This window comes from Hemiscyllium ocellatum, chromosome X (genome assembly GCF_020745735.1).
Source record: "Hemiscyllium ocellatum isolate sHemOce1 chromosome X, sHemOce1.pat.X.cur, whole genome shotgun sequence".
In the NCBI taxonomy this organism is placed as follows: Eukaryota; Metazoa; Chordata; class Chondrichthyes; order Orectolobiformes; family Hemiscylliidae; genus Hemiscyllium; species Hemiscyllium ocellatum.
In genome coordinates this window covers 19,516,271-19,531,397 of record NC_083453.1, presented here as the reverse complement: position 1 = coordinate 19,531,397, position 15,127 = coordinate 19,516,271, and the positions used below count along the sequence as shown (strand labels likewise).

Here is a 15,127-nt window from a genome sequence, read left to right as displayed (position 1 = left end):
ACTGAGGGATTAATATCAGCCAGAACACAAGAATGCTCTTGCTCATCTTCCCAGTGCTACTGATGGACAATCTATTCGCAAAGCCTTTCTTGTCTATAGGATCTGTGCAGCTGGAATTGCATCCCTACTTTCAAATCACACAACGTGTCTGAACTGAGTCTCCTACATTCACATCTGTAATGGAAATCACCCACATAAACATACTGCAGTATAATTACATCCACGTGCCAGTGGGAGCATTGCAGGTCTTGGAATAAAGAGGTGAAATGAGAACAAAATATGTCCATTTGGGGGTCTCGAGCACAAATGTGGACATAGAATTAAAATGGCAAGTTTTACAGGAAGTGCTTACAGACACAGGTCAGATTAACATTTCTGTTTAACTATCAGCACCAACAATGTACTTTGAATGCACTAACTGCTGCCTGCTGATATTGACAATTGTTAAGTTCACTATGGTAAAATGGAATAGGGTGTACAAGACAGCGTAGTTTGGGAATGGCTCAGAGAAAGGAGAGGCTTGGCAGACTGAATGACATTTTTCTGTCCTAGGCTCTTATTTTGGCAGTCATAAACACGAGATACAACACTTAGCAAGAATGTGGCTTTTTGGGTTTAAAATAAAGCCAGTGCTTATTTTAATAAAAAGCTCAATCAGGAGAATTAATGCAAAGTACAGCAATTCAAAATAAGACAGCAATGTCATTCTGGTAGGTCAATTATCAACTCAGCTTGTGAGCTACTCAACAATGTGGTTGAAGTCTTGTTTTCTGAAAGATTACTCAGCCCCAAATACAACAATGCAGATAATACCAGCATGACTCAGCAGAAAGGCAGGTTGTTTGCTACAAAAATGACCAAGAAAAAGGCATAAACCAGTTTACGATGGCAGACTGGACAGGGAGATCAGAAACTCATACAGGGTTGAACCTACAAACAGCAATCTCGGTCCTTTTATCCAGAAAGGCACTCGAACACCAGATTCTTCAATGAAATATAATTCACCCCAGACATTATGCAAAAAAGGAATACACACTAACCCAGCTATTATAGTGATCTATAAAGTGATACGCCAAAGAGAAAAAAGTAACCAGTATGACTGTCACAGGAGCAAACTTAATCATCAATACCTCACATGCGGCTATGGAAGTGGTTCTACATTAGGCTTACTCTCTCTCTCTCTCGCTGCACTTCAATACTGTGCACACTAATCTACGTTTCCTGCATACTTTGTCAATAAACAACAACGTCTGTTTATAATAATGGAAAATAAAAACCTCAACCCTGTTATTCAACAATTCACCACAGGCAGTTCAGACTGGAAGTACAGTATTTTGGTTAAATAATCAGATATAAAATTACCTTCTACTCAATACATTCTTGTGATAACAAATTAAGGACTATTGAATAATGTTTCTTATAACTCGGAAGTGAGAGACTTGTGAAATAAACATTATTCCAATAAATTCCCATGTCTGACGTAACAGTTTCACTAACTAGTTTTGCTCACAAGTACAGTGCATAGTGTTGCATTGTCAAAAGAATGGAAAGTCAAATAGAAGCTACACATGATTTCAGATGGTGAAATACATACCTTCAGGTCACGGCACTGGGACTGCAACCAGTCATTGATGAAGCCCTGTGGATCTCTGGCAAAACTCAACATGAACTCCCTCTGTGTCTTGAGCTGGTTAATGGTCTCTATTGTTTCATGGATCTGTGAAAGCAAAGCAGCAGGGTTACACACCTCAAACTCAGAAAGGAGATTGTAGCTGGCTAATGGTCATTCTTGGTGGTAGAGGCTGCAGGCTTGGAAGATGATGTCACAGGAGCTTTGGCAAGCTGCTGCAGGGTCAGTGGGACACTGCTGCTACTGTACATCAACGATGAAGAGAGTGAATGTTGAAAGTGGTGGATGTGGTGCCAATCAAGCGGGGGGCTGCTTTGTCTGAAATGGTGTCAAGCTTCTAGAGTGTTGTCGGAGCTGCACCACCAGGCAAGTGGGGAGTATTCCATCACACTCCTGCCTTGTAGGTTGTAGACAGGCTTTGGGGAGTCAGGTGGTGAGTTACTCACTGCAGAATTCTCAACCTCTGACATGCTCTTCTCGTCATTTATATGGCCAATCCAGTTTAGCTTCTGGTCACTAGCAAACACCAAGTTATTGATGGCTGTGGATTCAGTAAAAGTAATGCCAATGAACATCAAAAGGAGACAGCTAGATTCTCTTTTGTTGGTGATGGTTATTGTCTAGCACTTGTGTGACATGAAGATGACTTGCCATTTCTCAGCCTGAATTCTGTCCATATCATGCTGCGTATAGGCATACACCATTTCAGGAACTGAGCTGTAGTAAACAGTAGTGAACGCTGTTCAAGCATAAAAGAGTGCAAAGAAAGAGGAACAGACGAGATGGCCCTTGTGGTTGCCTCAGTATTCAATGCAAACATTTCCACTTTCCTGCCTTGGATGATAACAGATTAGTGTAGAATAGATGAGCTTCAAATTATTTTCACAGGTTGGCGCAACATCGAGGGCCAAAGGGCCTGGACTGCGCTGCAATGTTCTATCCCATACCCCTCAATCTGGATACCAAAAATCTGTTCATCATGGCCTTGAATAGTTTCAACAATGAAAATATCCACAACCTCTAAAAATCTGTTTGAGACTTTACATGCACTCAAATAACCATCCAATGACCTCCATCTCTATTGCACCTCAGTTGAAACATTAATAATTGAGACCAAAACTGTGCATATAATCGAATTAGGTCTCACCAAAGCCATGTAAAATTTTAGCAAGACTTCTTTATTCTTGTACTACAATCCCCATTGCCATTTACCTTCCTCATTGCTTGCTTTTCCTGAATGCTAACTTTGTGCATTTCTTACACCTTAGTCCCTCTGAACATCAAGATTTATGAGCTTCACACCTTTTAGAAAATAATATCTCATTACTCTCACAACCAAAGCGAGAAAACTCTCACTTTCCTACATTATACTCCATCTGTCATCATCCTGCTCATTCGCTCGACCTGTCTAGCTCTTTGCAGACTACATTTTCCTCACAGTTGACGTTGCTAGCAAACTTCCATGAGAAAACAGTAAATGTTTCTAAGCTATTAACACAGATTAGTAATATCTGAGGTCCCAGCACCAATCCTTGCAGCACTCGGCAATTAACAGTCTGCCAACATGTAAGTGACCTGTTTGTCCCTCCTCATTGCTTTCTGCCTGCTAACCAATCCTTCTCCATGCTGATATATCAATCCAACTCCATGAGTTCATGCCTTACCTTTTGTGTGGCACCTTGTTGAATGCCTTTTGGGAATACAAGTAAACTACATTTGCTGGTTTCCCCGTGTCTACCCTACTAGTTTCATTCTCAAAAAACTGACATATTCTCACTTCCATAAAACCATGTTGACTTTGTCTGATCATACTACCACCAGCAGACATCCTTGCTTCTGACCTTATGATGGAGGCAAAGCCATTGATGAAGCAGTTGAAGATGAGTGTCTAGGCCATTACCTGAAGAGATTCTCCCCATGCTTGAGCAAGGAGCCTCAGGTTCAAGTCTCACCTGCCCCAGAGGCACATATTCACATTTCTGAACAGACTGATGAGAAAATATCGACCTGAAGGAAGTTCTGCAGCAAAGTCCTGGGGCTGAGATTAGATTAGATTAGATCACCTACAGTGTGGAAACAGGCCCTTCGGCCCAACAAGTCCACACCGACCTCCGAAGCGCAACCCACCCAGACCCATTTCCCTCTGCACCTAACGCTATGGGCAATTTAGCATGACCAACTCACCTAACTTGCACATCTTTGGACTGTGGGAGGAAACCGGAGCACCCGGAGGAAACCCATGCAGACACGGGGAGAGTGTGCAAATTCCACACAGACAGTTGCCCGAGGGGGGAATTGAACCCGGGTCCCTGGCGCTATGAGGCAGCAGTGCTAACCACTGTGCTACTGTGCCGCCCATGATGATTGGCCTCTGACAATCACAACCATCTTCCTGTGTGCTGGGAATGACTCCAATCAGGGGAAAGTTTGCCCTCAATTTCCACTGACTTTATAATGCTGCTAAATTTGTCAACTATTTGAGCAATGGACTAAGGCACCCTAAACCGGAGAAAAAAGAAATCACTGAACAGCTTTTTAAAAAAGTGCATTGACAGTAAAATCTATTCTGCACACCAACCTGAGAATAAAAATTCCTTTGAATCTTTGCATTGTCTGACTAGTTACAATCTGTGGTCCTTTGATCATTTAAGACTGCAATAAAAGGTTATCTGACCAGAGGGAGACGCAGTAAAGAGTCTTCACTCTTGCTTCTGGTCAGGCATCAACACCAAATTTAAACTAGTGTCAAGTCAAAGACCTGAACTACAGAAGTTAGAATGTTCCAAGCTAACCTTATTATCGAGAGCAGCAATTTCCTGCTGGCTAGCAGTAGAAAGGAGAAATGAATTCATCTGAGTCTTTAGTGTGTCGTCCACTTCAACATCAATGTCATAACATGCAGTCTTCTTCTGATCATTTGGGTCCACACTGAAATATTAACAGGAATTGGTATGATATTGTAGAATACAATGGCATGCATTAAAGCTGCAGTGATATTAGCTCGCCAATGCATTAGCTTGGCTCGAATACAGATATCTACAAGCAGGTCACAATGCTGACAATGTGTTATGCAGTTATAGACTACATATCTGCAAAAAGGTGCCTGCTTTTGAACTTGTGCTTCCAACAATGTCAATACCTCACTGTCTGACTGCTTCAGAGAAAGCTAAAACAGTCCAAGGTTAACAACTTGTAAAGCCTTGAACCAGTTAAAATACACTGCAAGTCAACCTGTTCAGTGAAATGAAAACCCAAAGGAATAACGCTCAAATAAATTAGTAGAGTCATAGAGATCTACAGTATAGAAAAAGGCCTTTTGGCCCATTGTGCCCATGCCAAGCCAAAACAACCACCCAATCATTATCATCATATTTGCCAGCACTTGGTCCATAGTCTTGTATGCTTTGGCATTGCAAGTGTATCTGTAAATACTTAAATGCCTTGAGGAGTTCTGCCTCTACAACCGTTAAAGGCAGTGAGTTCCACATTCCCATCACCCTCTAGATAAAAAGGGTTTTCCTCAAAACTCCCTCTACCCCTTTCGCCTGTTGCTTTAAATCGATGCCCTTGGTCATTGATCCCTCCATCACGGGAAACCGTTTTTTCCTGCCTACCCTATCTATGCCCCTCATCATTTTATACAGCTCAATCTATGTCCTCTTAACCTCCACTGCTTTCAGGAAAACAACCCCAGTCTGTCCAAACTCTCTTCATAACTGAAATGCTGCAGCCTAGGCAACATCTTGATAAATCTCATCTGCACCCTCTCCAACACCATCACATCCATCCTATAATGTGGGTTCCAGAACTGCACACTTCAGAACTTAGCCGTGGCCTAATCAATGTTTTATACAGTTCCAGCATAGCCTCCCTGCTCTTAAACTCTATGCTTTGACTAATAAGGGCAAGTATACCATCAGCCTTCTTAACAATTTTATCCACCTGTCCTAATACTTTAAGGAACCGGTCTTGATGCACACCAAGGTCCCCCTGATCCTCAGTGCTTCCTCGGGTCTGACTGTTCATCATATATTCCCCTACCTTATTTATCCTGCCCAAGTGCATCACCTCACATTTATTCAGCATAGAGTGTGCTTTGAGGAATGTGTCAAGAATTGTCAGAACTTATTATTCAGAAACTTTGTAATGAATGGACCAAATTCAAACGCTTTACCTGATAATATGGTTGATGATGATGGGCTCAGGTGGCATCAGCAGAGCATGTAGTCTCTGAGGGATTTCTGAGAACTTCATTCGCTGGCATTCAAAGATCTACAAAAAGAGAGAGAAAGCATATTCAATAAAATCAGGGTCCAGCTGTCATTTAAAAATAAGACCCACATATACCATCGGCTGCCAGGCTCAGTTGGTAACGCATTCATCTCTGAATCACAAGGTTCCCAGTTTAAGTTCCACTTCAGGGCTTAAGCATAAAACAAAAAGCAAGGCTGGCACTCCAGTGCAGTTCTGAGGGGATGCTGCATGGTCCGAAGTGTCATCTTTCAGGCATGTCAAACCGAGGCAGTCCTTTGTCTGCTAGAAGACCCCGGGGAACTATTTCAAAGAGGAAGAGAATGATCCCCAGCGTTCTAGCCAATATTTGTTCCTAAATCTACAAGATGATTATCTAGTCTTTATTACGTTGCTGTGTATGGGTGCTTGTTGAGTGTGAATCAACTCTCGCATTTTATACAAGTGAGTACGCTTTAAAAAGCAAGGTCCTTCTTTTAAAAAAAAACTATAATTCCTAACAGAACATTAGTTGACAGAGCCTAACACTGATGTAGGAACCCAGATGCAGTCAGAAATCTGGGCACCTTTTACATGTCCACATCTAAAACAGACACAGTTGGAGCCCTACCTCAAAGGCTATGAAGCATCAAAAACACACTTACTTCAAGTCTTTACACTAGCCCACACAACAGCCTCAGCATTCCAAAAACAAATTTATTATATACAAATTGGAGATACTTTCATTAATTTAAAAAAAAACTAAGTATTCATTTTAATCTTATGGTTCATAAAAGGAAAAGATAGGCGATTTTTGAGAAGATTTGTAGCTCAGGTTGAGGTTGAGGTTAAGCTTGTTCTCAGGTGTTTCGTCACCATGTTAGGTAACATCAGTGAGCCTCCGTGAAGCACTGTCCTGCTTTCTGTGTGTGTGTGTCTTGGTCTGTTGTGGTGGGTGACATCACTTCCAGTTCTTTTTTCTGAGGGGTTGGCAAATGGAGTCCAAATTGATGTATTTATTGATGGAGTTCCAGTTTGAATGCCAGGTCTTTAGGAATTCCCGTGCATGTCTTTGTTTAGCCTATCCAGGGTAGAGGTATTATCCCAGTCAAACTGGTGTCCCTCTTTGTCTGTATGTAGAGATACTAGTGATAGTGAGTCATATCTTTTGGAGGCTAGTTTGTGGTCATGTATCCTGGTGACTAGTTTCCTGCCAGACTCCGTCCGATGTAATGTTTGTTGCAGTCCTTGCAGGGTATTTTGTACATGACATTCATTCTGCTGTTGGTTCGTACAGGGTCCTTTAGATTCCTCTGGAGCTGTTTCGGTGTGTTGGTAGGTTTGTGGGCTACCATGATGCCTAGGGGCTGGAGTAGTCCGGTCACCATCTCTGACATGTCTTTAACGTACGGCAGGGTGGCTAGAGTCTCTGGGCGCGTTGTGTCGTCTTCTTTAGGTTTGTTGTGTAAGAATCAGTGGACTGTGCTTATCGGGTACTCGTTGTTCTTGAATAAGTTGCATAGGTGTTTTTCGTTGTCATTTCATAGTTCCTGGGTGTTGCAGTGTGTTGAGGCTCATTTAAATAATGTCCTGATGCAGCTGAGTTTCTGGGTGTTGGAATGATTGCTCCTGTAGTTGAGTATCTGGTCAGTGTGTATCACTTTCTTGCAGATGCGGGTCTGCAGCTCTCTGTCGGCTTTTCATTCTACTATGGTATCTCAGAAGGGGAGTCTGTTGTCGTTCTCTCCCTCTTTGGTGAACTTTTATACCATTAAGAATGCTGTTTATGAGTTTCTTCTAATTTGTTGCGTTTCGTGATGACAAAGGTGTCACCCACATAGCGGACCCAAAGCGTGGGAGGGGCTGTTGGTTGCATCCTCTGCATAACTGCTTCTGCTAAGAAGTGGGGAGTGGCTAGAGTACCTGTAAGCATTACCAACTACCCTGTATAAAGGGGATGGGTTTCCTTTGTTTGGGGGGACCTCTTTGACTCGACTTTGCAAGCCTGCGAAGAGGGTCAAAGGGGGTCACCTAGCTTGGACAGGCTTTAATCAACTTTGCCTGTTTGCAGAAAGTGTGTGTGAATTGCATCTTGTGTGTGAAACCTCAGTGAAAAGAATCTAACACCTTCGCATTGCAAACATCATAGCCATGGAAATTTCACATCATTGCTGGAAGGACTGGCCATCCTCCCAGCAGACTGATTGGAGTGATATGTTGGCACACTGTCAGAAACTTGGTGCTTATAATCCGGGTAGATTACTATCTTAGCCAGAGTTTAGGTGTCGAGAGCACACAAAGTTGCTTGCCTTTAGAATTAAGTATTACTGCCTGATTGTTTTCCCATATTCATACTAAGACATTAGGGGAAAATGTTTCAACTATATGCAACAATGTTTTGACAGACTCTTAATTCATGATTCCTGTTGGTCCCACTGTTCCATTAACAAAAATCTTGCGCTGGTCGAATCTCAAAAATTAGTAAGTCAGCCACTTAGCCCTTTACAAAATCTAGGTGGACATAGTCTCGACGTCTATAGCCATTATGACACGTCACTAAAGTACTACTGACAACATGGCTACACAGTCAATCTAATGGACGTGTCTTAAACTGATTTGGGCACTGATATGTTCAACATGGAAAGACCTTAGAAAGTACCGTATTAAAATACAGAACCACTTGAAATGTAATAGTCCAGGTTTTTGAAAAATCTGTGGAGAATTTGTTTTTCAGTTCATATGTCAGACTGTAATATGGGCATTGTGGAATCTCAGAATTGCTACAGGATAGTAGAGCACATTTGTGCCCACACCAGCTCTCCAAATGAGAATGCAACTTCTAATCTGCAGCCCTACATTCATCTGAAATATCCAAGCTCCTCTCGTTTCAGCCTCAGGAGCTTCTCCCATTTTAAACGCTCCACGATTTGTGGCTGTGCCTTCAGCTGTTTCCGCCCGGAGCTTCAGAATTCATATCTCAACTTTGCCAGCTCAGTTTCCTCTTTGAAGAGGTTTTTGAAAGCCACCAAGCTTTCGGTCATCAGTCTGAACATCAGTTTTTGCTCTACAACATTGCCGCGAAGCACCGAGGGAGGTTTCACTCAGGTAAGGCACTGCGGAAATTCAAACTGCTGCCGTTATCACCGACCCTGGTTATTCTGCACATTGATTCTTGTGGCTTTCTGATATTAACGCAAACAAATGACAACAAATATACATATCAGTTATATAAGCAAGAAAATGGTTTATAAATTGGAGCGCCCAGGTATTTTATTCCAAATAAGCAACTTCTCTCGATACATCTGAAAGTAATGGTCATATTTGGAATTACCTGCGGTTGAGTACCTTCAAGGGGATTTGTCTTTGATTTGAAGAGACTCAACCTCACATTACAATGAGAGATTGGTATACTCATTGGAGAATAGATCTCTTCCTTAAAGTAGCATTATAGGTACTGAAACTGTCGCCATTTTAGATCTAGACAACTTCAGTAAATAAACCACTGAAGAGGTGGCTGTAGGACAATGCACGTGCAACAAGCTGCTCTGAAAACCCAGATCCACACTTTGGCAGATGTGAAAAATTTCACCACAGCAACTGTTACCATCCATAACACTCAAAAAAGAAATTGTCAATATTCTGAATCAAATTACTCACTTCATTCTTAAAAAAATGTCAATTTGTCCCATCTCTTAACTTTAACGGATACTTTCTTAAAAAACAAATCCCAGGATCCTTGCCAAAAACTAATTGTTTGGGTCAATCTTTACCTGTGTACCGCGTTTCATTAAAAAGTCACTCATTAGCTTTTGAGGTACATTGTTTAAAGATAACAGAGTAATAAACAAGGGCAAAAATATTACCCCATCCACTTTCAAGTGGCAGAGATAAATATCAGCAAGCTGTAATGATTAGAGGTTACAATCATCCGGATGTTGCAGCGTAGAAAATCAATTTTAAATGGCAGCATTTCATTCAGCAGATAACCTGGTCGAAGCATAGTGTGTTAATCTACTGTAACATCCAATCTGTGCATCTTCTCCTTCAAAAATCACCTGAATTTCAGTACAGTTGTGCATGAGAAGAATAGAATCTTACATCCCAATGAATGCTCAACAGCAATTCTGAAGGAAATAATTCAAATCCAGCTGGTGAAAACAAGCCACTTTTAAATGACCCCCTTCCTTCCCACCTTAAGCTTGATGTCTGCACGAACCTGAGCATGGAGATAAAACTCAATTTTGATCGATGTAAAGTCACGCGAGACATGGGAGTTAAACAGAGTCACGTTTGGCCTTTGCAATGGGATAACTAAAAGTTATATTTTTACCCCATTTTTTCAAAAAACAATGCATAACTGCAGGCATGTCCAAGTTGTAGCCAGTGGATTAAGAGAACCCCCAACGTTGAACAATCCAACCTGCGAAAAGCCTACAGTAAAGCTTCATTTGTGTCTATATTTTAGATTTGCTAGTTTATCTTGCTTCATACTTGTGAAACTGGAGCTTTGCACAATTGGGGGATGAACCCAACGCCTACTGCTCAAAGTACGAAGATACATAGGAATATATAGGGGCAGCACGGTGGCTCAATGGTTAGCATTGCTGCCTCACAGCATGAGGGAGCCAGGTTCGATTCCAGCCTTGACTGACTGTCTGTGTGGAAGTTGAACATTCTCCCAGTGTCTGTGTGGGTTTCTTCCCACAATCCAAAGATGTGCGGGTTAGGGTCCAGGGATTGCCCCATAGTGTTCAGGGATGTGTGGGTTAGGTTCATTAGTCAGGGGTAAATATAGAATAATAAGGTAGGGGAATGGGTCTGGGTGGCTTAATCTTCGAAGGGTTGGTGTGGACTTGTTGGGCCGATGGGCCTGTTTCCATACTGTAGGGATTCTATGATAATGGCACACACCAAGCAGCCCACAAAGAGATAAAAACTCTAGACATGTCTGCAATAGCAAATAAAGCTAAAGTGGAGATTGTGTGGGTTAAAAAGCACATATCCTACCTGGTTTTTCCAATTGCATTAACGTATAGATACAAAGCACAATGATATTTACCTGCTGGAGGTATTTGTCACAGTTGATGAACTCCCGCTCATGGGAATCCTGCAGTTTGTGTGTTTTAATGTACTGCCAGAGAGCCTGGATGATGACAGGCCGGGTCTGAGTGTGGATGCCCAGCAGGCGTGCCAGTCGCGGATCCAATTTAAACTGGGGTGGCTGCAAGGAAAATACAAACGTATTAGTACACAGACCCAGCAAGGCCACTAACTAAACATTCACCAGGTACTTGATCTAGCCGATGGCACTTTTGTGTCTCAGGCTGTTAAACGTTTGCTCTCAGATGTTTCAACACCATGCTAGGTAACATCATCAATGAGCCTCCACTGAAGCACTGGTGTACCGTCCCACTTTCTATTGGAGTGTCTTGGCCTGTTGTGGTGGGTAAGATCACTTCTGGTTCGTTTTCTGAGCAGTTGGCAACTGGGGTCCAAACTGATGTGCTTGTTGATAGCTTTCAAACTGGAACTCCATCAAACATCACATCGATTTGGACCCCATTTACCAACCCCTCAGAAAAATGAACCGCAAGTGATATTACCCACCACAACAGGCCAAGACACACAAATAGAAAGCGGGACAGTACACCAGTGCTTCAACTGAGGTTCACTGACTATGCTACCTAACATGGCGAACAAAACTTCCAGCTTAGTGAGCAAACTTACAACCTGAGCTACAAACCTTCACAAAAATCGCAAACGTTTGTGTCTGCGTGCAGGAGGATGTTTGTCGCCATCCTGAGGCTGCACAGAGCTCTGCAGAACTAGCTTTTACATCACCCAAGTTGAAAATTCAAAAGCAAACAAACATGGATGTAACAGTATCACAACTGAGTAAAGTTACAAATCCCACAACACCAGGCATCGCTCCGAAAGCTAGTGTGCTTCCAATTAAACCTGTTGGACTATAACCTGGTGTTGTGTGATTTTTAACTTTGTACACCCCAGTCCAACACCGGCATCTCCAAATCATGACAACTGAGTAAAGGTAACCATCAAGACGTGAGGGAGGAGCTGGCCAGAGTTGATTGGAAGGAGAGCCTAGCGGGGAGGTTGGTGGAGCAGAAATGGCAGGAGTTTCTGAAGGTAATGTGGGAGACCCAGCACAAATCGATCCCAAGGAAGTAGAAGCATACTAAGGAGAGGAGGCAGCAACCATGGCTGACAAGAGAAATCAGGGAGAGCACAAAAACAGAAGAACAAGCACACAATGTGGTGAAGAATAGTGAGAAGCCAGAGGATTGAGAAGCATTTAAAAACTAGAGGATAACTAGAACAGCAATAAGGGGGGAATGGGGCAGAAGATGAAATACAAGAGTGAGCTCGCTAGTAATAGAAAAGATTGCAAGAATTCTTCTACATATCTAAAATGTGAGAGAAGCAAGACTGGACATTGCTGGAAAATGAGGTGAAGTAGCAGCAATGGGGAACAAAGAAACTGCAGAGGAACTGAATAGGGACTTTGCATCTGTTTTCACAGTGGAAGTCATCAGCAACATACCACAACTTCAAGATAGGTGCAAAGGTGAGTGCAGTGGCCATCACTAAGGTGAAGCTGAAAGGTCAAAAGGCAGATAAATCACCAGGACCAGATCACCTATACTCCAGAGTTCTGAAGGAGATAGCTAAAGAGATCGTAGAGGTATTGGTGACGATTCTTCAGGAATCACTGGAGTCAGGAAGAGTACCTGAGGTCTGGAAAATGGCTCATATAACATCCCAGGTTAAGAAGACAAGATGACAGAAGACAGGAAACTGAATTTGAATCATTTATTGTTACGTGTATTTAACATAAAATAGTGAAAAGTTTCAAACTACAGGCCAGTTAGACTGAGTTGGCAAGATTTTAGAGTCCATTATTAAGGATGAAGAGTACTTGGAAACGCATGGTAAAATTGACAAATCTGTTAGAATTCTTTGAGAAGTGAGTGAGCAAGCAAGGCAAGGAGAGCCAGTGGATGTGATCTTTTTGGATTTCCAGAAGACTTTTGATAAGCTGCTGCATAGGAAGCCGCTAACTAAGCTAAGAGCCCATGGTGTTAAAGATGCTGGCATGAACAGAAGATTGGCTGACTGGCAGAGGGTAGGGATATAGGGGCCTTTTTCAGGATGGCAGCTGGTGACTAGCGGAATTCCACAAGGGTCTGTGGTGGTACAACTATTCACGTCTTACGTCGGCCTGGACGATGGAACTGAGGGCATTGTTGCTAGGTTTGCCGATGACTCAGAGATAGGTTCAGGAACAGGTAGTGTTGAGGAAGTATGTAGGTTGCAGAAGGACTTGGGCATGGTAGGCAAATGGACAGAGAAGTAGCAGGTGGAATACAATGTGGGAAAGAGAGAGAATATGCACTTTAGTAAGAAAAGAAAGAGACAAACTATTTTTTTAAAGGCTATGGAAACCTGAAGCACAAAAGGACTAGGAAGTCCGAGCTCAGGATTCCCTTAAAGTTAGCATGCAGGTTCAGTTGGCAGTTAGGAAGGCAAATGCAATGTCAGCGTTCATTTCAGGAGGGCTAGAATACAAGAGCAGAGATGCACTGCTGAGGCTGTACAAGGCTCCAGTCAGATTGCATTTGGAATACTGTGAGCAGTTTTGGGCCCTATATGTAAGGATGGATGCACTGGCCTTGGAGGAGCTCCAGGATTGGTGTACGAGAATGATCTTGAGGATGAAGAGCTTGTCACGTGAGGAGCAGTTGAGGATTCTGGGTCTGTACTCAATGGAGTGAGGGGTGGGATCTCACAGAAACTTTTAGAATACAGAGAGGTCTGGTTAGAGTGGATATGGAGATGATGCTTCCACGAGACTCGGACCCGAGGGCACAGCCTCGCACAGTGAAGGGACGACCCTTTAGAACTGGGATGAGGAGGAATTTCTCCAGGCAGAGGAGAGTGAATGTGTGGCACGTGTTGCCACAGTGGGATGTGGAGGCCAAGCCATTGAGTGTATTTAAGACAGAGATAGATAGGCTCTTGACTGCTAAGGGGATTAAGGGTTATGGGGAGAAGGCAGGAGAAAGGGGTTGAGAAATGTATCAGCCATGATTGAATGGTGAAGCAGACGCGAAGGGTTGAACAGCTCAAATCTGCCCCCAGGTCTTATGATCCAGCATTTGCTGTTTTTGTTTTAACAGATACCCAGCATCTGCAGTATTTTGTTTTTGATGCCAGAATTTAAGCCCAGTCACTCACTTTAACAAGGGGCAGAATTAATGTAGGATTAATTCCATTCCTCTTGACTGCTTACTGCAAGCTGCTCCGATCAGCAAAGGGAAGGATGCAGAAAGTCTGCAAGCAGAATTTATGTGCCATTTGCTGATTAACCTGCGTGTTTCTCTCTGCAAGAGGGCTTGATGGATTCCTGTCCTTTATTTAGCTTTAGGAGAAACGTCGATTCGCCTGCTCCTTGGATGCTGCCTGATCTGCTGCGCTTTTCCAGCAACACATTTTCAGCTTTATTTAGCTTTCTCAACTTTAAATGATTGGCTGAGAGAAAGGAGCAGTGATAATGAACAAGAGAACAGAATTGTGAATTGTGCCCACATTTGAAAAAAAAAGTGTTGGTTGTCAACTCAGTCCAATGATAGGAGAAAGTGAGGACTGCAGATGCTGGAGATCAGAGTTGCGAGCGCGGTGCTGGAAAAGCACAGGTCAGGCAGCATCCAAGGAGCAGGAGAAGCGGTGTTTCGGGCAAGAGCCCTTAATCGGAAATCATGCTCTTGCCTGAAATGGTCGACTCTCCTGCTCCTCGGATGCTGCCTGACCTGCTGTGCTTTTCCAGCACCCCACTCTTGACTCAGTCCAATGATAGACACCTCAAAGTATCCAGGGATTTAGGGTGGTTGAATGTTTAGAAGGGGCAAGATTACAAGTTAGTCTGCTGCTCCCTGACAACTCCCACCACAATCAACTAATTGGAGCTTTTTGTATGAAGGTGCTTGTTTTTGCTAAAACTGATTGGCCATTTGTTCACAATTATTTGACTGCAAACTCCATTAGGGAGAGGAAGAATCCTGCTTTCCCTTGATATCTACAGCAATCTCAGGAAGCGTCACAGAAGAGCTACGCAGAGGGCTGCAGCTCTGGCTACTGTTTCTCTTGCATGGGAGACGGGCAACCCTCCTGCCACCTCAGCCAAAATCCACAAAACCCAGTACAGACCAGGGCTCAAACCAAGCTATTTTATACTCCACATGCATCAGC

The 15,127-nt window shown here is 42.9% G+C and overlaps 1 protein-coding gene across 1 annotated transcript in view; it reads right to left on the bottom strand.

Annotated features, from left to right (window-relative positions):
* Positions 1 to 15,127, bottom strand: part of smarcd1 (SWI/SNF related, matrix associated, actin dependent regulator of chromatin, subfamily d, member 1) — a 49,153-nt gene that overhangs the window by 7,384 nt on the left and 26,642 nt on the right. Inside the window, exons 8-11 of the mRNA XM_060820949.1 lie at positions 10,920 to 11,081; positions 5,805 to 5,902; positions 4,423 to 4,558; positions 1,595 to 1,717 (exon numbers count right to left, since the gene is read on the bottom strand). Coding sequence (XP_060676932.1) covers positions 1,595 to 1,717; positions 4,423 to 4,558; positions 5,805 to 5,902; positions 10,920 to 11,081 — 519 coding nt within the window. The remainder of the gene's footprint in view (positions 1 to 1,594; positions 1,718 to 4,422; positions 4,559 to 5,804; positions 5,903 to 10,919; positions 11,082 to 15,127) is intronic.